Genomic DNA, 24,616 nt, shown 5'->3' on the forward strand with positions numbered 1-24,616 from the left:
CTACTTACAAGTCATGATCTGATGACTCAGTAATATTTCTTTAGCTCAGGGAACATTCAGTCTATTAGTCTTCTTTCCCATCCTGTATTCCTTCATTTATATTTTTGAACTCTATTTGTACAAACATTAGACTTCTAGGAATTACTTGTAGCTTTTCTCATAATTTTTGGCTTCTGATTCTCTGATTTGGATTTTTGCAGTTTACAGTCTCATGTTTGCTGCTTCCACTGAATTTATAGGTAGACCTTTTTTTTTAAATCTCAGAAGTTTCTGATTTGGGTTTTCTTATTTCATCACTGACCTTTTTGTTTTAACAATCCATTGCTCTCTTGGGTATAATTGAGAATAGGAGACAGTATACGTTTTTTTACTGATCTTGCAGTAAATATGTTTAGTTTGCTTATGGTATTTTTGCTGTCTAGACATTTTTATTTAGTCAGATACAGAATTGTTTTGTTTTGTTTTTGTTTTGTAATCTCTACCCCCAATGTGGGACTGGAACTTACGACCCTGAGATCAAGAGTCACATGCTCTACTACTGATGGAGCCAGCCAAGCGCCCATAGAATTGTGGTTTTTGAATCTTGTTAGGAAGCTTTCTTCACTTGTAGGTGAGGAAGGACTTTAGTCAGGTGTTCTTCTAGTACTTATATGGCTTCATTTTTTATACTTAATTCTCATCTATTTAGATTTTATCTTGGTGTTCAGTGTGAGCAATAGATCCAGTTTTATCTTTTTTCTTATGATTATCTGGTTATCCCAATGATGTTTATTAAAAAGTGCTTCTTTCCCCCCAATGGTACGAGCTCAGCAAGTATTAAGCATTTGGTTATTTATCAAATTCTGAGACTTTAAAGAGCAATACGGTGTATTGTTTGTCTTCAGGGGCTGCATACTCTAGTGAGCTGAATGAATAGAACCTTGGAGTTTCCTGGTGATCCTGGTGAGGAAGTGTCTTCCAGGGGAAAGGGCATTTGAATTTGAGACTTGAAAGTTGAGTATGAGTTTTTCAGGGAAATGCTGAAGGATTGGATTTTCAGGCAGTGATAGCAACATGTAAAAGCATAAAGGCCTGAGAAAATGTGGTACTTGAAGGTAGTTGTGACAGTTCAACAATATTAGAACTGAGGACAAATAGGCAGAGAAGTGGGCTAGAGTCAGTTGTAATAGGCCAAGTTTACTGTGCTAGATGTGTGTCCTTTATCTCATAAGTGATGGGGAACCATAACAAGGGAGAGAGTAGTAGGTGGCTTAGTTGATTTTGGGTTTTAGAATAACCCCACAAGCTTCAGTGTGAAGAATGGGTTAGAAGCTGTTGAGATTGGAGGCTTTGAAAACTCTTCATGAAGAAACTGCTCTCGTAATCCACTGTTATGGTACCTTGTGGAAGAAACAGTGGATTGATTGATTTTTATTTATTTGAGAGAGAGCAAGAGTGCGCGTGAGAGAACACAAGCAGGGGGGGGAGAACAGCAGGTAGAGGGAGAAGCAGACTCTCCGCTGAGCAGGGAGCCTGATGCGGGACTCGATCCCAGGGCTCTGGGGCCATGACCCGAGCTGAAGGCAGACACTCAACCAACTGAGCCACCCAGGCACCCCAGAAGCAGTAGATTTAAAGACAGAAAGGAACTCAGAGTTTAAGGGGGCAGAACTTGGTAATATCTTGGGGGGCCAGTATAGGGGCTGGAAAGAGAAAGAATTTACTAGGAGGACTACACTGAGCAATCAGATACCATTAGCACGAAGGGGAAAGCCAGAGTAAAAGCAGGTTTCTGGGGAGAGGTACTCAGTTTAGCCTAACTGTGTTATGGTTGGTTCTCTGATAGGCACCTCAGGTTTAGAAATCTTGTGGGTACGAGGAAATGAGATCTGGAGTTTAGAGTACAGGTTGAATTAGAAAAGATTTGGGAGTTACTGTGTACTGGATGAATTCACAGTTGTGGAGCAAGATCATTCCTTCTCTTTGGATTTGCTCTTTAACTTTATCCTTTTAAAATACCTAGTTTTTAATGTGTGATTTATGTTGTATATGTGTAATATATTAGCAGTGTAGTAAGTACCTGTATATAATTTATGAATAAATTTTTAGATATTGGAGGGACATGTCTATTTTGTACTAATGGGAATTACTCAACTGGATGATCAACTTCATTTTCTTAGCCGTGTGACTAATTGAGGTTCTGGGGTAACTTTTGTAAGTTTAAAATTAATTCAAAGTAAAAATTTTGCAAGAATAAGGCAAAGAACTTTCATTTTCCCTTTATTCAGAATCCCCGATTGTTAACATTTTAATACATTTGCTTTATCACTCTTTTTCTGTGTGTGTGTGTGTGTGTGTGTGTGTGTGTTTTCTGAATCATTTGTGAGCTCCGTGTTCCTTTACCACTAATTACATGGGTTTACTTCTCATTCCTGTATATTATGAAGCAGATTAGAATTACTAATTAGGAACTGGTTGAAGTTATCATGTAAAACACTGTAACATAATACATATAGATTGTATTGTATTAAGTATAACATTAATATTTAGAAATTTACAGATAACATTACATGAAGTATTTTCTATTATGTGATTCACATTATGTTGGTATTTCTAATTAGGATTGTATGAATGGTCTTAAAAAATAGTATGTACAAGAGTCCTTATTCATGGGATATTTAACTCTTGGGAACGAAAGCATTATTTTTTTCCAGATTTTAAAGATTAGGGAAGAATATTTTTAGGCAAAAGCCATAAATAAAAATAATTCATGGCTTAGTGCCAGTGGGACCAGATGTACTTTTCTTCCTCTTAAAATAGTGTTTAACATTTTCCCAGATGAATGCGATTGATGTAATGTGTAATGGTGTCAAGTAAAAGTGGATGAGAAAGACAGTTAATGAAGCAAAGAATGTTTTAGTGAAACATGTCAGCTGTTTAACCTTAAACTTTTTTTTTCTTTTTTTCTTTCTGAATAAATGGTACTGGTATAAGAGTTCACTATTTGGGCTGATTCTTTTTTTTTAATCGGAGTGGAACTTTATGTACTGACTTCCTAAGTCATGCCGGATATTAAACAGCTGGCTCAATGTAGGGTCTGTTCTATCTAATGCTAAAATGAGAAGTTAGGATTTAGGGAAAATTTGAAGGTTTATAAGACTAAAAATATGTTGTATAGGCAGGGACACCTGGCTGGCTCAGTCAGTAGAGCATGCGACTCTTACTCTCAGGGTTGTGAGTTGGAGCCCCACATTGGGCACTTAAAAAATAAAACGTTGCAGGGGTGCCTGGGTGGCTCAGTTGGTTAAGCGACTGCCTTCAGCTCAGGTCATGATCCTGGAGTCCCGGGATCGAGTCCCGCATTGGGCTCCCTCCTCAGCAGGGAGTCTGCTTCTCCCTCTGACCCTCTCATGCTCTCTCTCTCTATCTCATTCTCTCTTTCTCAAATAAATAAAATCTTTAAAAAAAAATATGTTGCATAGGCAAACAAAACATGAATCAAAACAGAAGAAAAAAGCGTTTTTACCTCCACCACAATTAAAAATTCTGTTTTTCTATAATCTCTTCAAGCCTCAGTGCATAACATTATTGTAATGATAGTGTAAAGTCAGTTTTGTATTCTGCCTTTTAAAATAGATCATAAGCAACTGTGTTTAAAAACAACAAAGCTCTAAGATCTAGAAGACTGCTAGAAGGTCTAGTCAGAGTCTAAAGTAGCAGAAGATTTTTTTAAGTACGTTCATGAGATGTTCAAAATTTTCACTTACTGTTACACTTAAAAAATTAATCCTTTCACTTGCAACTATGACCTGACTACACCCTACTATTCCATAAATTTCGGAGTGGAGAGACTACCTTTGGGAACATGGGACGAGAAAGAAGATTCTAAGTGTTTTATATGTATTGGAAGTTAGTCCTTTAAGTTTGTAGCTTAGACCTCTGTCTCATGAAAGTGGAATGTAAGTAAGTGGCTGTTTAAGTGAGATGGTGGGGAACATTTACTCTGTGCTGCAATGATTTAGTTTCATTTTGCTTTTCTTTATATGGATCACCATGTTTGTATGAATCTCTATGGAGAATAGTGTAATTTTGCTTGTCTTTGAATTTTATAGGAATGGAATCCTAAGTATCTGTGTTGTGAGCCATGGAGGAAGTATTGTAACCATGAAAAGACACATTGAGCCAAAATGAGGGAGATAGTCCAGCTGAACTGTTCAGCCATGTACCTGTAGATAGTACAAATTACTGTAGATAAAAGGATAAGTCCGAGAAACTCTGGTCAGTTCTCTTCTTGCCCTTGTAATTCATCTGCAAGGGCAGTGAGCCTAGGTGATCTGGCATGACTGGTTAGAGCTCAGTGGACTGCACAGTATGGGCTTTTAGGGTCTGGACTTGGATGCCACGCAGAGGGCATGCTGGGCCAGGTGTTGATTAGGGCTCCAGAAAACTATAGGACCAGTGTTAATGGCAGGGCTGTAGTCCCATCTATACCATGTAGAGTCACAAGTAGAAACCTTAGTTCACTGGCATTGTATTCCTGATTTGTTTGGGTGATGTTTTATTTATTTTTTACCTGTTACCCCCCTTTTACTCCCCCCCATTTCCCTCTTTCTTTTCCCATAATGTTTCTCCCTCCAACTTTACTCATGTCTGATGGATGCATTATAAATGGTACATATTTAAAATTTGAGTTCAAGGTTTCAAGGTAATGATATTTCCATCATTCCCAAAAGTTTCCTTGTAATCCGTCTCCCACCCCGGTCCCCTGGCACCATTGAGGCTACAGATTCATTTACAACTTCATGAAATTGATATAAATAGAACACACGGTATACATTTTTTGCCTCAGTTCTTTCACTCATCATAACGGATTTTGAGATGTACATCATCTGTGGTATTCCATGTGTTATTTTTCCTTTTTATTGTTGATTAGTATTCCAATGTATGGATAAACCACAATTCATTTATCCTTTACTGTTTGATGGGAATCTGGGTTGTTTCCAGCTTTCTTTCTTTCTTTTTTTTTTTAAGATTTTATTTATTTATTTGACAGAGAGACAACAGCGAAAAAAGGAACACAAGCAGGGAGAGTGGGAGAGGGAGAAGCAGGCTTCCCGCTGAGCAGGGAGCCTGATGTGGGGCTCGATCCCAGGACTCTGGGATCAAGACCTGAGCTGAAGGCAGACGCTCAACAACTGAGCCACCCAGGTGCACCTGTTTCCAGCTTTCTGAGTAAAGCTGCTATCACTGTTAATGTACAAATCTTTTTGTGACATGTTTTCATTTCTCCTAGGTAAATAACCCAGGAGTGGAATGTTTGGGTCATAGGGTTGGTAGCATTTAACTTTAGAAGAAACTGCCAAACTGTTTTCTAAAGTGGTTGTATCATTTTACATACCATCTAGCAGTGTAGTGTCTGAGAGTTCCAGTTCCTTTGCATTCTTGTCAGCAGTTGGTATGATTAGTCTTCATAATTTTATCCATTTTGATAGGTATGTAGTGAAATCTCATACTTTTAATTTGTATTTTCATGATGACTGATGATGTTAAACATCTTTTTATGTGCTTATTGACCATTTGTGTTTTTTCTTTGTTTTTCAAACAAGTTTTTAATTTGGTCCCCACGACCACCCCACATTCAGAGATTTGCTAGAAGGACTTATGGAACTTAGCCTATACTTGTATTTGTAACTAAGATTTTTTTTAAGTTTATTTAAGTAATCTCTGCACCCAACCTGGGTCTGGAACTCCAAACCCTGAGATCAAGAGTTGCATGCTTTTCCAGCTGAGCCAGCTAGGCGCCCCATGTACTTATAACTAGGATTTGTTACAGCAGCATACCAAATATACAAAGCCTAGTCACAAGGGGAAAAGACACAGGTGTAGCCTGGAGGAATCTACACTGCAGGCTTGTGTGTGCTCTCTTCCTTATATGAGGCATCACACAAAGTGCATTCTTCCCCAGCATTGAAGATGTAGTAGCATTCTACAGGCAATATTTCTGCCCAGGGAAGCCTGTTAGAGTCTCATACCCAAGGATTTTATTGGGGGCTGATACCTTTTGTCAGCACATATTTAAACTTCCAGAGTCCCCTGAAGGAAAGCAGGTATTCATCATAAACCACATTGTTTGTTCAAATAGTCTAGGCTTAGTGAACCACCCTTCTTATCAGTTGACTAGGAATACTCTTAGAGGCAGATTCCCAGATGCTAGCCAAGGGCTAATTGGCAAGCAGGCCTTACTGAGGATAGTCATCTCAGGCCTGCTGTGTTAATTCTTTTCTGCACAGTTTTTTTTTTAAATTAAATTTTAATAATTCTTTATATGTTTTACATATAGGTTCTTTGTAATATATATATTGCAACTATTTCCTCCCAGTTTGGGATTTGACTTTTTTTTTTTTAAGAAATTTATTTATTTATTTGAGAGAGAGCATGAGAGGGGGGAGGGTCAGAGGGAGAAGCAGACTCCCTGCCAAGCAGGGAGCCTGATGTGGGACTTGATCCCGGGACTCCAGGATCATGACCTGAGCCGAAGGCAGTCGCTTAACCAACTGAGCCACCTAGGCGCCCCTTGACTTTTTGTTTTCTTATCAGTGTCTTCCCAAGAGCAAAAGTTTTGAATTTTGATGAAGTCCAATTTATTGATTTCTGTGATTTGTGCTGTGTTCAGAGAAACCTTTGCATACCCCAAAGTTACAGACTGTTTCCAGTATTTTTCTTCTAGAGATTTTATAGTTTCAGGTTTCATGTATTTCGGGTTAATTTTTATGTATAGTGTGAGGGTAAGGGCTGATGTTCTTTTTTTCAGTTATGGATATCTAGTTTTTTATTTTTATTTTTTTAATATTTTATTCATTTATTTGACAGAGAGTGACAGCTAGAGAGGGAACACAAGCAGGGGGAGTGGGAGAGGGAGAAGCGGGCTTCCCTCTGAGCAGGGAGCCCAATGCTGGGCTCGATCCCGGGACCCTGGGATCATGACCTGAGCCTAAGGCAGCCGCTTAACCAACTGAACCACCCAGGCGCTCCCAGTTTATTTTTTTTTTTAAAAGATTTTACTTATTTGATAGAGAGGGAAACGCAAACAGAGGAAGGGGGAGAATCAGGCTCCCCGCTGAGCAAGGAGCCCGACGACGTGGGGCCTGATCCCTGGACTCCTGGATCATGACTTGAGCCAAGGGCCGAGTTAACCTGCTGAGCCATGCAGGCTCCCCATATCCGGTTATTTTAGAGCTACCGTTTGTTGTAAAGATGTTCTTTCTTTGAATTGGCTTAGCACTTTAGTTGAAAATTAGTTGACCAGATGTGTTGTGGGTGTATATCTGGATTGTTTTTTCCTCTTGATTGAAATGTCCATTTTTTTGTTAATACATTTTTGATTACTATAACTTTATGATGAGTCCCCCCCCAGATATTTATGCTTTTAATTTCCTTTTCTTGCCACATTGTACTGGGTAGCATGTCTGACACAATACTGAATAGAAGTGGTTAAGACAGGGGGCTCCTGGCTGGCTCAGTTGGTAGAGCATGTGGCTCTTGATTTGGGGGTTGTGAGTTTGAGCCCCACATTAGGTGTAGAGATTACTAAAGAAAAAAATGTTTAAGACAGAAATTCTAACCTTATTCTTGTTAATGGAAAAACATTCAGTTTTGCACTATTAAATTTGTTATTAGCTGTAGGTTTTTCATATGTGATCTTAATTCAGATTATGGAAGTTGCCTACTATGGCTAGTTTGCTGAGAGCTTTTATTTCAAATGACTGTTGGATTTTTTTTTTTTTAAGAATTTATTTATTTATGTATTTGAGAGAGAGAATGTGAGAGAGTGAGCATGAGACGGGGGAAGGTCAGAGGGAGAAGCAGACTCCCCACTGAGCAGGGAGCCTGATGCGGGACTTGATCCCGGGCCTCCAGGATCATGACCCCAGCTGAAGGCAGTCGCTTAACGACTGAGCCACCCAGGCGCCCTGACTGTTGGATTTTATCATATGCTTTTTGTGCATCTTTTGAGATGATCAAGAGGTTTTTCTTTTATTCTGTTAATATGGTGAGCTTCATTCATTACCTCATTTTCAGTTCATCTACCTGGTATTCCAGGATAAACCCTATTTGATCATGATACATTATCCTTTTTACATGTAATGGGGCTTAATTTGCTGTATAAAAGTTTTCTTAAGTATTTGATAGAATTCACTAGTGAAATAATTTGGGCTTAGAGTTTTCTTTTGGGGGAGTTTTGTTTTATTTTTTAAAGATTTTATTTATTTATTTGAGAGAGAGAGAGAGAAACAGCATGAGAGGGGAGAAGGTCAGAGGGAGAAGCAGGCTCCCCGCCGAGCAGGGCGCCCGATGTGGGACTCGATCCCAGGACTCCGGGATCATGACCTGAGCCGAAGGCAGTCGCTTAACCAGCTGAGCCACCCAGGCGCCCTTGGGGGAGGTTTTAATAACTGATTCAATTTCCTCAATAGATACAGGGTTTAGATTCTGTTTCTTTTGTCAGTTTTGGTGATTTGGATTTTTCAAGAAATTTTTCAGTTTCACTTAAATTGAAGTTAAAATAAAGTTCATGTTATGCTGTTAATCCTTTTTAGAGCCGTTTTAGGTTCATAGCAAAATTGAGTAGAAGGTACAGAGGTTTCCCTTATACCCCTTGCCCTGACATATGGGGCATAACCTCCCCTCTTATGGAAATCCTGTGCCATATTTGTTACAGTTGACAAACTTACACTGACACATCATTATCATCCAAAGTCCATAGTTTACATTAGGGTTCACTTTTGGTGTTGTACATTCTGTAGGTTTTGTCAAATGTATAATGATGTGTATCCACCATTACAGTATGACATGGGACAATTTCACTGTCCTGAAAATCCTCTGTGCTCTGCCTATGCATTCCTTTCTCCCTCAGTAACCTCTGACAACCATAGATCTTTTACTATCCATAGTTTTGCCTTTTCCTAAGTGTCATATAATTGGAATATATAGTATGTAGTCTTTTTAGGTTGTCTACTTTCACTTAGTAATATGCACTTAAAGTTACTCCATGTCTTTTCATTGCTTGCTAGCCCATTTTTCTTAGCACTGAATAACATTCCATTCCTTACCAGCATTTGATATTGTCAGTGTTCTGGATTTTGACTCTTCTAATAGGTGTGTAGTGGTATCTCGTTTTAATGTGCATTTCCCTGATTACATATGATATGGAGCCTCTTTTCATCTCTTTCTTATTTTATTTTTTTAAGATTTTATTTTAAAGATTTTATTTATTTGAGAGAGAGAGCATGAGCAGGGGTGGGGGGGAGGGGCAAAGGCAGAGGGAGAAGCGATGCGGCGCTCAGTCCCAGGACCCCCGAGATCATGACCTGAGCCGAAGGCAGATGCTTAACCCACTAAGCCACCTAGGCACCCCTTAAAGATTTACTTTTAAGTAATCTATACACCCAGTGTGGGGCTCGGACTGACAACCCTGAGATCGAGAGCCGCACTCTTAACCATCTGAGCCGGCCAGGCACCCCATCTCTTTCATTTTTGCAGGGCTGTTTTGCAGGATACAAACTTTGACAAGTTATTTTACTTTCAGCACTTTACCTGTATCTTATTATTCTGGCCTCCATGGTTTCTGAATAGAAATTGGGTGTTAAATGTTATTTAGAGTTCCTTGTATATGATGAGTCACTTCTCTATCCCTGCGTTTTATTTATTTTTATTATTTTTTTAAAGATTTTATTTATTTATTTGACAGAGACACAGCGAGAGAGGGAACACAAGCAGGGGGAGTGGGAGAGGGAGAAGCAGGCTTCCCGCTGAGTAGGGAGCCCGATGCTGGGCTGGATCCCAGGACCCTGAGATCATGACCTAAGCCCAAGGCAGACGCTTAACGACAGAGGCACCCAGGCGCCCCCTCCCTGCATTTTATTTTATTTTTATTTATTTATTTTTTAAAAAGATTTTATTTATTTGAGAGAGAGAATGAGAGAGAGGGAGCATGAGAGGGGGGAGGGTCAGAGGGAGAAGCAGACTCCCCGCTGACAGCAGGGATCCCGATGGGGCACTCGATCCTGGGACTCCAGGATCACGCCCTGAGCCGAAGGCAGTCGCTCAACCAACTGAGCCACCCAGGCACCCCTCCCTCCCTGCATTTTAGATCCTTTGTCTTTCTTTTGACAGTTTGAATATAAAGTGTCTTGGCATGGAGAAAGGAATGAAAAGGCAGAGCACAGAGGATTTGCAGGACAGTGAAACTGTCCTATGTCATACTATAATGATGGATATACGTCATTATACTTTTGACAAAACCTATAGAATGTACAACACCAAAAGTGAACCCTAATGTAAACTATGGACTTTGGATGATAATGATGTGTTTGAGTTCATCCAGCTTGGAGGTTGTTGAACTTCATGGATGTATAAATTCACGTTCTTCATAAAATTTGGGAAGTTTTGGCCATAATTTTTTCATAGATTTGGTGTTCTTTTCTCTCTTTTGGGCCTCTCATAATGTGTATATTGGTAAATTTGATGGTGTTCCATAGGTCCCTTACACTGTGTTCATTTTTCTTTCCTCTGGGATAGTTTCTGTCAATTCTTTTTCCCCTCTAAATGGGCCATACTTTCTTAGTTCTTTGTATGCTGTGTAATTTTTTTTTTTTTTTTGTAAAAAACAGGGCAGTTTGCGTGTAGTAATGTGCTAATAACACAATAATAAATGCTAATAATAAATAAGTTAGATTCTCTGCCATGCCCAAGGATTGCTGTTGTTGCTTGATGAAGGCTGCAGACATTTGTTTGCTGAATTTTACAGAGTGCATTTGTAAAGACTATATTCTTTGTCAGTATTGTCATTGATGTTTCTGTGCTGTTATTCTTCATGGCCAGCCAGTTATCTTTCAGAGATTTCCAATTTTACTTTTGTTAGAAGATGTTTTGTGTATTATATCAGCATTTTTAGTTCTTTTTCAGCAGGACGATTCTGGATACTTAGCCCAGTATATTTTCTGTAATGATTTAAGCATTTTAGGTTATGGAGATCAGAGATAAAGTATAGGTCTCTTTGATCTGACTTGAATCAGAAGTCTTGAGAGAGTTTAAAAGCCATTGATTTTGCTAAAATAAAGCTCATTCATTTTTTTTTTTTTTACGATTTTATTTATTTGACAGGGAGAGAGAGAAAGTACATAAGCACGGGGAGCAAGAGAGGGAGAAGCAGGCTTCCTGCCTAGCAGGGAACCCCGCCCGACGTGAGGCTCCATCTCAGGACCCTGAGATCATGACCCGAGCTGAAGGCAGACGCTTAACCTACTGAGCCACCCAGGCGCCCCTCATTCATTTCTTAAATTGAAATAATGTAACATAAGGAATCACCTCAGATCACTTTCTGGAACCAGGTGTTATGAAAGAGCCCTGGGCTTAGGAGTTAACTAGCTATGTCCTAGTACTCTGTGACCTTGGGGTACTTCCACCTGTACTACTACTTCTGGGAAAGTGTTTCTTACTCTACAGACTATGATGTAGCTGTGAGAATCACAAGATGTGTGATAATGAAAGCTCTTTGAGAAATTAAAAGTGGTATATAGTACTTAACAGCATGAAAAATAGATTTTGCTAGCTTGTTCTAGCAGAAGTTTTCTTGGTAAAAGTAAAAATGTAGATCTAATGGAGACATACTGTTGGAACGTTTGTTATACTAGTTTGCCATCACCTCCAGGTCTTAAGGAAGGACCCCAAAGAGCTAGGTCTTTTGTTTCCACTCAACTCATATCTGAGACAGTGTATTTTATGTAAACCTGAGGACTAACAAAATGTTGCAGTGCCCTTTGAATTGAAGCCAAATTTTATCAATTAAATATTGCTTTTGTTGTGATGTTGGTAACTGTCTCAAAGATAGGAAGAGTGAAAGGTTGTTAATGAAGTTAGCTGGAGAACTGAACAATACTTTGCAAAATTGATCTTTTCTTAAAATATCAAGGGCGCCTGGGTGGCTCAGTCGTTAAGCGTCTGCCTTCGGCTCGGGTCATGATCCCAGGACCCTGGGTGGCTCAGTCGATGTGAATCGAGTCCCACATCGGGCTCTCTGCTCGGCGGGAGGCCTGCTTCTCCCTCTCCCACTCCCCCTGCTTGTGTTCCTGCTCTCACTGTCTCTCTCTCTCAAATAAATAAAGTCTTTAAAAAAAAAATCAAAATGTAAAAGTGCTGGCTTATTTTAAAGCAATGATCAGAACTTGGTGAAATTAATTCTCAAAAGGAGGTACATTGTGATGGGTACGCCTATTTTCAGGGACGTTCATTAAATTTTTTGGAATTTATTTTCAAACTGTCACAGGAACTTAATACATTTTAATATATAACCTTGGAATGCATGTAAATACTTTGAAGGTAAAATTTATTGTCAAAGCCATTTCTACAAATGAGGCTGTGTATTTGGACTGGGTAGTATTATTTTGGGACATTTTAGATGAGTCACAGTCCATAGGCTATCTCTCCCTGACACTTTGGAATTTCTATCCAGTAAGTGTGACTGACTTCATGGCAGAGATTCTCATGAACTTGGTCAGTCTGGTGTAATGGAAAGAATATGAGTTCAAGGACTGTCACTTTGGCAATCACTTTTCTTCATTTGATTTAGTAAACTATGCTGTGTGGTAAATAGTTTTAGGGAGAAGGAAGTTGATAAGAAGAGGCATATAATTATCAGAAAAAGGAGTTGGACCTGATTATTGGTTTTATAATTGTTCCTTGCAGAGCACCTGAGTGACTGAGGGAACAGAGGAATAAATGGGGAGGTCTAAGAGGAATCTGTTGTTTTCAAGTTTTTCACTTTGAACGGTTTTTCCTGATGGACTTCTTTTTGAGCTTTCTGCTCCTGAAAGAGCTCTTTGGCAAAGAAACATTAGAAAACTGTTGGATTCAGTGAACATGATGATTCCTCCAACTTTGGGTTTTTATGATGTGTATCTGAGAATAGTATTGTTCTGCTAAGATCATACAAAATTCTAGGACTTTTTGGAATGGAGAAGGGTGAGAGCCAAGATTAGCATGTAGCTCTAAGAAGCAAGAACAAAAGGACTTTTGAGGATAAATTACCAGTCTGTCACTACAGTGACTGCACTCTTGAAGTCACTTGAGAAGTTCCGGGTGTTCAGGAGATCCAATCTAGCAGGGAGGTGGTGGCTGTAGAGACTTCAGACTGCATGCAGCATGGCTCTCCTTTAAATTTAGGAAATTTAACGTTGACAGACAATACTGTTTTCTATATAATCAGTCTTCACATTTCAACAAATTGTCACAAGAATGTGTCCTCTTTAAGATCCAAATCAGGATTGCAGATTTTATGTAGTTATGTCTCTTTAGTCTTAATTTGAAAGAGTTCATCCTGTCTTTGTCATTCATGACTTAAATTTTTGAAGCATATAGGCAAGCATATTTGTAAAATTCTACCATGTTATTACTTGGAGTTGAAATTTCTTCATTCTGATTGCTGTTTAAGGGGTTGGTAAATTTTTTCTTAAAGGGGCAGATGGTAAATATTAGGCTTGCAAGCCATACAGACTTTGTCACAACTAATCAGTCTTTTGTAGCGTAAAAGCAGCCGAAGATAATATCTAAATGAGTAGGTGTGACTGTGTTCAAATAAAAATTTATTTGAAAAATGGGCAGCATTGTCATTTCTTGCTATATAGTATTCCATTGTGGGACTATTCCACAATTTATCCATTCTGCCATTGATTGGCTTTTAGGGTAATTTGCAGTTTAGAGCTATTATAAATATTGCTGCTGTGAATATTTTTGTATGTATATGTCTTTTGGTAAACGTACATATTTCCTTTTTTTTTTAAAGATTTTATTTACTTGACAGAGACAGAGAGGGAATACAAGCAGGGGGAGTAGGAGAGGGAGAAGCAGGCTTCCTGGTGAGCAGGGAGCCTGATGCAGGGCTCGGTCCTGGGATCATGACCTGAGCCGAAGGCAGACGCTTAACGACTGAGCCACCCAGGCGCCCCTAAAAGTACATATTTCTGTTATATTCCTAGGAATGTAATTGCTGGGTCATGGGGTGTGCATACTCAGCTTTGGTAGATACTGCTAATCTTCCAGAGCAATTTTTCCAATTTATGCTCCCACAGGCAATGTACAAGGGTTCTAATTCTTTACTTTCTCACCGATGCTTGGACATTCTCTTTTCTTTTCTTTTTTTTTTTTAAAGATTTTATTTATTTATTTGACAGAGAGAGACACAGCGAGAGAGGGAACAAAGCAGGGGGACTGGGAGAGGGAGAAGCAGGCTTCCTGCTAAGCAGGAGCCCGATGCGGGGCTCGATCCCAGGACCCTGGGATCATGACCTGAGCCGAAGGCAGACACTTAATGACTGAGCCACCCAGGCGCCCCGGACATTTTCTTATTTTAGTTTTTTTTTTTTTTTTAAGATTCATTCATTTTAGTTTTTTTTTATCAAAAGATTTATTTGTTTTAGAGATAGAGCCTGAGTGGGGGGGAGGGGCAGAGGGGGAGAGAGAGAACCTTAAGCAGACTCCCTGCTTAGTGGAACCCGGCGTGAGGCTTGATCTCATGATCCATGAGATGATGACCTGAGCCGAAATCATGAGTCGGACGCTAACTGATTGAGCCACCCAGGTGCCCTCTTATTTTAGTTTTTGGGTGGATTTGTGGATTTGCCTTTTCTTTAGTTGCTGATGACTGGTGAAGTTGAGCACCCTTTTGTATTTATTGACTATTTGGCTATATTCTCTTTGTTGAAGTGAAGTTCCAATCTTTTGCCCATTTTTTTTAATCCAGTCATTTATCTTTCTCATTTAAAAAAAAGTTAATTCCATAACATACAGTGTTACATTAGTTTCCAGTGCACAATACAGTGATTCAACAATTCTGTACATTACTCAGTGCTCATGATAAATGTATTCCTTAATCCCATCACCTATTTCACACATCCTCCCTACCTACCTCCACTCTAGTCACCATCAGTTTGTTCTCTATATTAAGAGTCTGTTTCTTGGCTTGTCTCTTTTTTCCCTTTGTTTTATTTCTTAAATTCCACATATGAGTGAAATGGAATTACTGGACCATACGGTAGTTCTAACTTTTTGAGCAATCTCCATACTGTTTTTTACAGTGGCTGTACCAGTTTGCATTCCCATCAAGAGTGGGAACGTTTCTTTCTTCTTTTTAAAGGAGTTTTTCTTACATGTTTTGGTTATGGGTCCTGTGTCAGACGTATTTATGGCAAATATCCTCTTGTAGCTTATCTTTTTATTCTCATGATGATGTCTTTTGATGAACAGAGATTCTTAATCATAATATAGCACAAGGATCAGTTAACTTTTTCCGTAAAAGGCCAAGTGGTAAATGGTTTTATCTGTAACGTCTGTAAAAGGTCAGAGAGTAAATACGTAGTCTCTGCTGCAGCTTCTCATCTTTGCTGTTGTGTGAACGTAGCTTCAGACAATGAGCATGGATTTTTTTTTCCAATAAAACTTTACTTACATTAACAGCAGGCTTGATTTGGCCCGTGGGCCACAGTTTGCCAATCGCTGACATAGAATAATCTGTAAGTTTTTTTTATGCTTAATATTTTTATGCCCTTTGCCTAGTCCAAAGTCATCAATATATTCTGTTGTGTTTTTCATAGAAGCTTTATTGTTTTATGTTTCACCTTTATAACTATAATCCATCTGGAATTGATCTTTGTGTATTACATGAGGTAGGGGTCAGCATTCCTTTTTTTTTTTTTTAATGTGCATCTCCAGCTGTGGCTCATACGTTTTGATGTATGTAGTTCTAAAGTATTTTCTAATTTCTGTTTTGACTTCTGTTTTGACCCTTGCATTATTTCAAAAGGTGATTGGAATGATTTTTTTTCTTATTATAAATTTTGAAATTTGTTATATTAAGAACATATTTTAATATTTTTTGTAACTTGTTCAGATTATTGGTGTTGAGAAATCCATCAGTCCGGCTGTTTGGTTTTTTTAGGTACTCACTTTCCTTTGGGTTGCTTTTAAGATCTCTGTCTTTGCTGTTATGCAGTTGTACAATAGTGTGTCTAGGCGTAGCTTCTATTATGTATTTTTAATATATTCCTCAGAACTTATATGTTTCTTGGGGGTCTGGGTGGCTCAGTCAGTTAAGTGTCTGACTCTTGATTTCGGCTCAGGTCGTGATCTCAGCATCCTGCGATTGAGCCCCTACACTGGGCTCGATGCTCAGTAGGGAGTTGGCGTGAGGATTTTCTCTCTCCCTATCCCTCTGCCCCTCCCCCTGCTCTAGCTCTCTCTCTCTCTGTCTCAAATAAATAAATCTTAAAAAAATAAAAAAAGAACTGATACGTTTCTTGAAGCTAGGGATTTAAATCCTTCACAATTTCTTTCTTTTTTTTCTTAAAGATTTTATTTATTTATTTGACAGAGAGAGACACAGCGAGAGAGGGAACACAAGCAGGGGGAGTGGGAGAGGGAGAAGCAGGCTTCTTGCGGAGCAGGGAGCCCGATGTGGGGCTGGATCCCAGGACCCCGGGATCATGACCTGAGCTGAAGGCAGATGCCTAATGACTGAGCCACCCAGGCGCCCCTCCTTCACAATTTCTAATCCTTCACAAATAAGTTTTAAACTTTTCTACGTGTAGTTGTCTAATCTGCTATATAACCTGATAGTTGTGCTTTTATTGAATGGTACATGTGCTAGGAGTTACATGTATATATTTTTCAAATCTTTCTCTTTAGTGTCTTTATTTATTTATTTTTAAAATTTTATTTATTAATTTGACAGAGAGATAGCACAAGTAGGCAGAATGGCCGGTGAGGGAGAGGGAGAAGCAGGCTCTCTGCGGAGCAGGGAGCCCGACGTGGGGCTCGATCCCAGGACCCCGGGATCATGACCTGAGCCGAAGGCAGACACTTAATGACTGAGCCACCTACGTGCCCCATTTTATATATTCTAATTGTACAAGTCCTATCGTAATTTTTTCTTTTATCTGAAATGTTAGGATTCTTCTGTTTGTTTTTTCTGTTGACTTAAGGAAACAAAACATAATTAAGATTTCTGTGTATTTGAATTTTGGAATGTCAGCACTTCCTTCAGTGGAATTTTACCTGGGAATCCTATTGGCCTGGGCTGAGAATTTGCTCTTTAAGGCACTCCAGAGGACCTGCTAAATTTAGGACCAGATTCTTACGTGAATTTGTCATGGGGTTCCTGACCGAGTGGTTAGTTAAGTTCCAAACTCAAATTATCTTGAGATGGAAGCTTGTTATCGTCTTTGCTGGCAGGTATTTTTTTCTAGCTCATCCTTTCCCTACTGGTGCGGCCTGTTGATGGCCCTGGCTCTCCCTGCGTGTGTGGTGGGTGATAGCCTTAGTTCTGACGTCTTCCCTTGCTTAGGTCTGTAGTGTTCATCCTGTCCTGCACCGACAGTGAAGCCCTAGCCTTTATCTTATCAACATTGTCATTACTCGCCTGTTGAGTCTCATTATCCCCACCCCAAGTCACCCTAGCGTGGTTATTTTTTTTTTTTTTTACCTCAGAAGATTGCCACTTTGACTTTTAGTTTGATTTTTTTTCTTCTTTGATTTTTGTACCTAGGGATTTGCTTTCTTCCTAGAAATCCGGCTGTCCATTTAAAATAACGTCTGTTCTCTTTTGTTCAACATACATTTGAAGTGGTAGGGTTTTTTGGTTATTCAGCCTGTCATATTGCTGGAGCCATTAACACTTTTTCATCTGTAAAATGGCATGAAAAGAGTCAACTTTGTAGGATTGTTGAGTAAATGAGGTACATTATTCTCAGCTAAGATGCCAACACTACAAAATTGCCACGACTTGTGCATTTTTTCAGATAAATAGCAAGTTGTCCGTGATGTATATACAGTGCCTCATGGTAAATTTAAATTCTCAGTAATTGGTAGCAATGATAATACTTTTTGTTCTCCCTAAGAATAAGAGTACTACAGCAGTTACTAGCTATGATTAGAGGTGCTAATTATAAGACTGTTAGTTTTTCTTATTAATAACATTGGGAAAATTTTCTAGAATGCACTGTCTGAACTCCAAAAGCAGTTAAAGTACACAGAGAAATATATGGAATATTTGATTGTCTTATTTTGTGAGGTAAAAGGGTTCTGGAGTCTAAGTGATGTGTCTTTTTTCCCACAACTTTTCAAGGTGTGAAGATGACATTGTGATTTTCTCTGAACTTTCTTGGTGTCCTGGACATTCTCCGTTTCTGTACCTTTATTCACTTTTTCATGTTTACTTTCTTGCACCATCATATTGATTAATAGACCAGAACACGGCATTATAGATGTGTATGTTCTACGTACACAAGTATATATCCTCCTTTTTTCCAGTTAAGACAAATTGCCTTTAATAAATAAGCCAAAGAGGGGTGCCTGGGTGGCTCAGTCGTTAAGCCTCTGCCTTTGGCTCAGGTCATGATCCCGGGGTCCTGGGATCGAGCCCCGCGTCGGACTCCCTGCTCGGTGGGAAGCGTGCTTCTCCCTCTCCCACTCCCCCTGCTTGTGTTCCGTCTCTGGCTGTGTCTCTCTGTCAAATAAATAAGTAAAATCTTAAAAAAAAAAGCCAAAGAAATAAATAAGGACACTATGGTACAAATTTTAAGCACTTTTAAGTATTGCAGTTAGGTTTATCTTTTTCTAGGTTTCATCAGCTCAGCAGAATTTTAGTTGGGCTATAAATAGGTAGGATGAGACCACTTACGTACATCCAGGGTAAGATTAGATTAATTTTCCAAATAGTTAACCAAAGCTAGAACAGCTTATCAAAAGCAGTCTAGTCACACAGCTGGGAATAGAAGCAGCCGGTTAGAGCTGTCCTTGATCCCCAGTCTCTGATGGGGTCTGTAGCTACTGAGATAATTCAGACGAAGCAGCATCTTGCTGGCTCTGGAAAGCTCAAGTTTTGGAATCCTCTTGCCCTTTTATTTTTTAAGTTTTTCAATACTAATCAAGAGGAATTTACAAGGAACAATCGACGCTGCTCCTTCAGAGAATGTCTAAGCACATGAGCTCTTGTATTCAAATTATATCCAGTGTCAGTTAGGGCAGGGCCTCTTCCGGGTTGGGGGTGGTTGGGATGAGGGTTGGGTGAGGTGATACAGTCAGGGCCCCGTGGGTGTCCTTGCAAAGTCTCTTGTCTCTGCTTCCAACTTGCCGTCCCCTGACTCTGATCTACTACTTTTTTATCCGGGTGATTTTGATAATGAGCTTATCATTAGGACCAGAGTCCCAAATCCATTCCCATGCAGGCTCTAAGAATCCTTGATGTCTGGTGTGTGTCCCTTTTTGTTTTTTTCCTGTCACATCTTTATGGATTTATGTTTCCCTTTTTGCATTTCATTGCTGGAACTAGTGCCCTGGACAGGTTTCTGAGTTTCCCTCTTTCTTTCCCTTTATTCAGATGCTACTTCTGGAAAATAGGAAGTCTCAGTTTCTACTTCTTCACTTATCACTTGTTCCTGTAGTGGTTGATAGAAGTTACTGTGTCTGTCTTAAACATATATCTGATATTTTAATTTGTCAGATTTACTACCTGTCCAGAAATTGACTTTAATCTTAAATTACGTGTTTTATTGTTCTGGTCTGATCAATATGTAGCATGGCTATTTTTTTTTTTTTTTTACGGCTATGAGCTTTTAAACTGTTTTAGTATACTTGAACTACTGAGAAAAGTTTTACGGATTACCTACATTGTCAGGCACTCTGTTGAATATTGATGTTAAAGATTTGAATAGGACACTGTTCCTGTCCTCAAGGAGTTCATATTACAGATAAATGTATAAACCAGTCATTTCAGTATTAGGCTGTGAGTGGTTTGCATGTGCGCAGTAGTGATATGCATATGTGGTTGGAGAGAGCATTTTAGCCCAGTCTCTGCGGGTTCAGGGAAGGCTTAGTAGAACTGTTTCATTCTACTCTTGTAGGTACCTACCAGCACATTATTCTAATTTAAGATGCCAACACTAGAAAATTGTAATAACTTGTGCATTTTCTCAGATAAATAACATGTTGTCAATGGTAAGAATTGCACCTGGATGTATTTTTTTTTAAAGATTTTATTTATTTATTAGAGAGAGAGAGTGAGAGAGAGAGAGTGAGAGAGGGAGAGCCCAAGAAGGGGTAGGGTCAGAGGGAGAAGCAGACTCCCTGCTGAGCAGGGAGCCCGATGTGGGACTCGATCCCGGGACTCCAGGATCATGACCTGAGCCGAAGGCAGTCGCTTAACCAACTGAGCCACCCAGGCGCCTGCACCTGGATATATTTGTTTAGGAATATGTAATGCAACATTTGGGGTATACCGGGAATAGTGTTGGGCAAGAAATTAGGAACTTGGGGTGCCTGGGTGGCTCAGTCGTTAAGCGTCTGCCTTCGGCTCAGGTCATGATCCCAGGGTCCTGGGATTGAGCCCCGCATTGGGCTCCCCCCCTGCTTGTGTTCCCTCTCTCGCTGTGTCTCTGTCAAATAAATAAATAAAATCTTAAAAAAAAAAATTAAGGAACCCAATCCTATGTATTTAATTTTTTTTTTTTAAAGATTTCATTTATTTATTTGACAGAGAGAGACACAGTGAGAGAGGGAACACAAGCAGGGGGAGTGGGAGAGGGAGAAGCAGGCTTCCCGCGGAGCAGGGAGCCCGATGCGGGGCTTGATCCCAGGACCCTGGGATCATGACCTGAGCCGAAGGCAGACGCTTAACGACTGAGCCACCCAGGCGCCCCACAATTCTATGTATTTAAAAAGCAACAGGATAACCAGAATGACTTGGAAGGCTCACTTGTTAGCTTATTTTGGAAGAGCTCATCTTAATGATTTTCTTATTTTTTTTATTTTTAAAAATGTTATTTTTCATTGTAGTAAAATATTTTAATCTTTAGGTGTGTAGTTCAGTGCCATTAGTATATTCACATTGTAGACCAACTGTTACTGCCATCCATCTCCAGAACTTTAGCATTTTCCCAAATTGTAACTCTGTACTCATTAAACCTTAACTCTCCACTCTCTCCCCAACCCTTAGCAACCACTGTTCTGTTTTTTGCCTTTGACATCATGCAGTTCTTTTCATTATATTATTTTGTAAGAATCATTTTCAAGGAAAAAAATGCTGTATTTCTAATACTTCCATCTTATTAGCGTATTTGATGATCAGTTTATATGAAACTTTTACTTCCATAATGTGTAAGTCATTTAGCGTTTATTTGAGCATGACTTTTATAAGCCATAAAGTGCATGCACATCTCTTTTCAAATTGTTGTACAGATTTTAGCTATAATTTTACATATATTTACACTGTTTCATGGTCATTAAAATATCCCAAAAGTTCAGTTACGATTTTTGCATAATTTAAAGTCGGATCTCAATTGGGAAAAAGTCTAATGTATACTAATATTTCTTACTCTGCAGGAAAATCATATTGTTGGAAATTGTGTTTTACTTGAATTTTAAATATTTTAAAAATCACATTTTAAATTTATCAGCGGAGTTTGTAGTAGATCAGTATTTTCTGTCCATTAGTATTTCCTGCTGAAACATTTTGATTTATCTTTTGTAAATCTTGTTTTTAAGAGACTGTTTACTAAAAAGAGTAGTACATTAATTGAGTTAAAAAAATTTTTAATTCACTTTTGGAAAAATTTCCTTATACCTTATTTGGTTCCAGGAAGTATTTAAGGTTAAGCTAGCAGTTGATAACTTTTGAGTTTATAAAACTTTGAATTGAGACATGACTAATTTTGTCAGAACTTTTATTTTTCTCATGTGTAACTTGTATCATTTTTAGGCAAAATGTTTCATGGATTTCAAAGCTGGAGGCACCTTGTGTCACATTCTTGGGGCTGCTTACAAGTATAAAAATGAACAGGGATGGTAAGTTTTTGTGTTTGTGTGTTTTGATGTGATATTTAAGTTATTTAATGTTAAATCCTCTTCCTTCTTTGTATGGTGTTAGAGAATTCTAAAAGCACATAGTTAATGTGCCAAGTGAAAGTTTTGTCTGGTTTTCTAGTTTACTTTGTACCTACATCCAGGAAAAATATCGAACAATTACTGCATTTATTAGGCAAGTTATTTCTCATATATGGTTGTACCTAGATAATGGGTGAGTGTGTATTGTTAGCAAGTTAGAAGGTAGGCTCACTGTGAAATATATAAATGTGTATTTTGAACTTAATGTTGTGCTGAAATATAGCAGCTTAATTATTCTTTGAGCCAGGCCTTCAGAACGAGAGCTGTCTAGTGTGTTGTTCTGAGGACACAGACGAGAGGAATCCAGCTCAGGAGCACAGACCATTACTTGGGCAGTGGTGCAGCTAGGAGTAGAATCACTGCTGTTGTTCTTGCAGTGTTGCATTTTCCCTTCACTCCTCTCTTTCCCTTTTCTCACCCTGTCTCTCTTGGTGCTTTCCCTCTTGAACTCTGGGGTTTCTGCCATCTCTGTGTGGGAAGGTCAGCTGCTGAGACGAGTGAGTGTTTCATGGTGACGGTTCCAGAGTTCAAGGATAGCGGGGAGTCACCTCACAGGCAGGGGTTGAAGGGGTGCTGGAGGGAATTGAAGTCATTTCGAGGTTTTAGTTGTGTTGTCTATGTGCAGTTCAGTCTTAGCATCTTTCTAGGAGAATACTTAGTAATTTGGGTACTTCAAAATATGGCTGGGAAATGCAAAGAAGTACTCACATTGATACATAGGACAAGTTTATGAGTAAATGATTTATTTACAGTGAATAGCAAGTGATACAGACTTTGTGTATTTGCTGAACTTTTAATGTATGGGTGGGTGTTTAATAGATATTGGTTAATTGATGCAATGAGCACAAGTGTGTTGTCACCAGAGGTGACTTGCTGTTTTGCACTCTGCTTCTGGCTGTGGTGATGTGACTCTTACAGGGTATTCCCTGAGCTAGGATTGATAGCCTGTCTGACTACTCTCAGATATGATTCGTACCCTACTGTTAGCTCTAGATTCCCACATGGAACTCTCTTCTTAGTTTCTTGTTCAGTTTGTGTCCTAAATCCTGACCTGACTCAAGAGGACAATCTCAAAGTGAGATGACTTCTCCTTAGTGACCTGTTCTGGAAATTGCTTTGTGTGCCAGTACAATGGAATATTTTTAGGTGAAAGGGTTTAGAAGGATATGTAAAAGAAGATGTTTTTAAATTAAAAGGGAGGCCAAGAAAGAAGTAAAGATTAAAGTGGGAGACTTTAAGAGTGAGGAATAAGAATTTTTCCAAGTCTTTTACTCACACTGTACCAGAATCATCCCCTTTTTGGTGTCATTAGACACTTAGTTGCAGTGCACACTTCCCCTCCTGAGACATACACACTTGCAGCAAGTGGATCACTTACACTCTGACCATGCATATTTTAGTGATCACCCACCCATTCAGATGTCTGAATAGTGGCCTGTCGTCTTGACAGTGCCTCCCACTTGCCCCACGCACAACATACCCCTCTGAACCTCGTTTGTGTTCTCCAGTTAACCTCACAGTCTAGCTCCAAAGTTTGCTCATTTCCTTCTAAATGGCCAAACATTCTCTTTTTCTCTTGTTTCTGTTTGGTTCTTTCTTTCTCCACGCCCAACATACCCCTCTGAACCTCGTTTGTGTTCTCCAGTTAACCTCACGGTCTAGCTCCAAAGTTTGCTCGTTTCCTTCTAAGTGGCCAAACATTCTCTTTTTCTCTTCTTTTTGGTTCTTTCTTACTTCCTGCTTTCTTTTAGCTTTCAGTGATGTCAAACTGGAGTATCATTTTTGAGGTTCAGTGGGAACATTCAACAGACAATACAGATTAAGATTCCAGAGTGTTTGAATATGATCTTTCTGGATGTCTCTAAATAGTCAGAAAACCTTATTTGTAGGTTTTCATTAAAGGATAAAATTTTGGGCTAATTTCATGTATAGTTGTATATAACTGAGGGATACCAAACCAGGGGGATTTTGACATCCTATGGAAATCTAAAAACATTTCCTGAAGGAGGAGAGACTAAATACAACCAAATTCAACTCAGTAAATGTCAGGGTCCTCTTGCAGAGTGATTAGAATTTTATTTATTCTTACAGTTCTACACAAATTACTGTGTAATGTAATCATATTTCATGCCTTTTAAAGATTTTGTTGATCGAAAATATTGTGTTTTATTAGTTTTGTTTGGCAGTGATGAACTAGGCTTAGTTAACATAAAGTTTGGGATTTGTCTTAACGTGAGAAGTGGCCTTTTATTTTTCTCTTTGACACGATTTGCTGCTGACATTTATTTCTTGCAGATAAGCTCAGACCTACTTTTCTTTCTACCTTCAGACTTGGTGGTTCAACTTTTATCCCCTGCCTTCAGAGTCTCCTTTTGATTTTTGTTTTCTTTTGTTTTGTTTTTTTAAAGATTTTATTTATTTATTTGAGAGAGAGAATGAGAGAGAGAGCACGAGAGGGAAGAAGGTCAGAGGGAGAAGCAGACTTTCCGCCGAGCATGGACCCCGATGTGGGACTTGATCCTGGGACTCCAGGATCATGACCTGAGCCAAAGGCAGTCGCTTAACCAACTGAGCCAGCCAGGCGCCCTTGATTTTTGTTTTTTAGATATTACCACAATAAGCCTTGGTCAGTGCCTTTCAAACTTTA

At 39.1% G+C, this 24,616-nt stretch overlaps 1 protein-coding gene across 3 annotated transcripts in view; it reads left to right on the plus strand.

Moving 5' to 3' along the window:
• SMARCC1 (SWI/SNF related BAF chromatin remodeling complex subunit C1) overlaps window positions 1-24,616 on the plus strand; it is a 174,715-nt gene that overhangs the window by 11,074 nt on the left and 139,025 nt on the right. For all 3 annotated transcript variants that reach the window (XM_028095898.2, XM_028095899.2, XM_028095900.2), the window contains exon 3: window positions 21,785-21,870. In XM_028095898.2, coding sequence (XP_027951699.1) covers window positions 21,785-21,870 — 86 coding nt within the window. The remainder of the gene's footprint in view (window positions 1-21,784; window positions 21,871-24,616) is intronic.

This window comes from Eumetopias jubatus, unplaced genomic scaffold, assembly GCF_037043125.1.
Source record: "Eumetopias jubatus isolate StellerSeaLion01/CBP00866 unplaced genomic scaffold, mEumJub1_p1.0 scaffold_1, whole genome shotgun sequence".
Classification (NCBI taxonomy): Eukaryota; Metazoa; Chordata; class Mammalia; order Carnivora; family Otariidae; genus Eumetopias; species Eumetopias jubatus.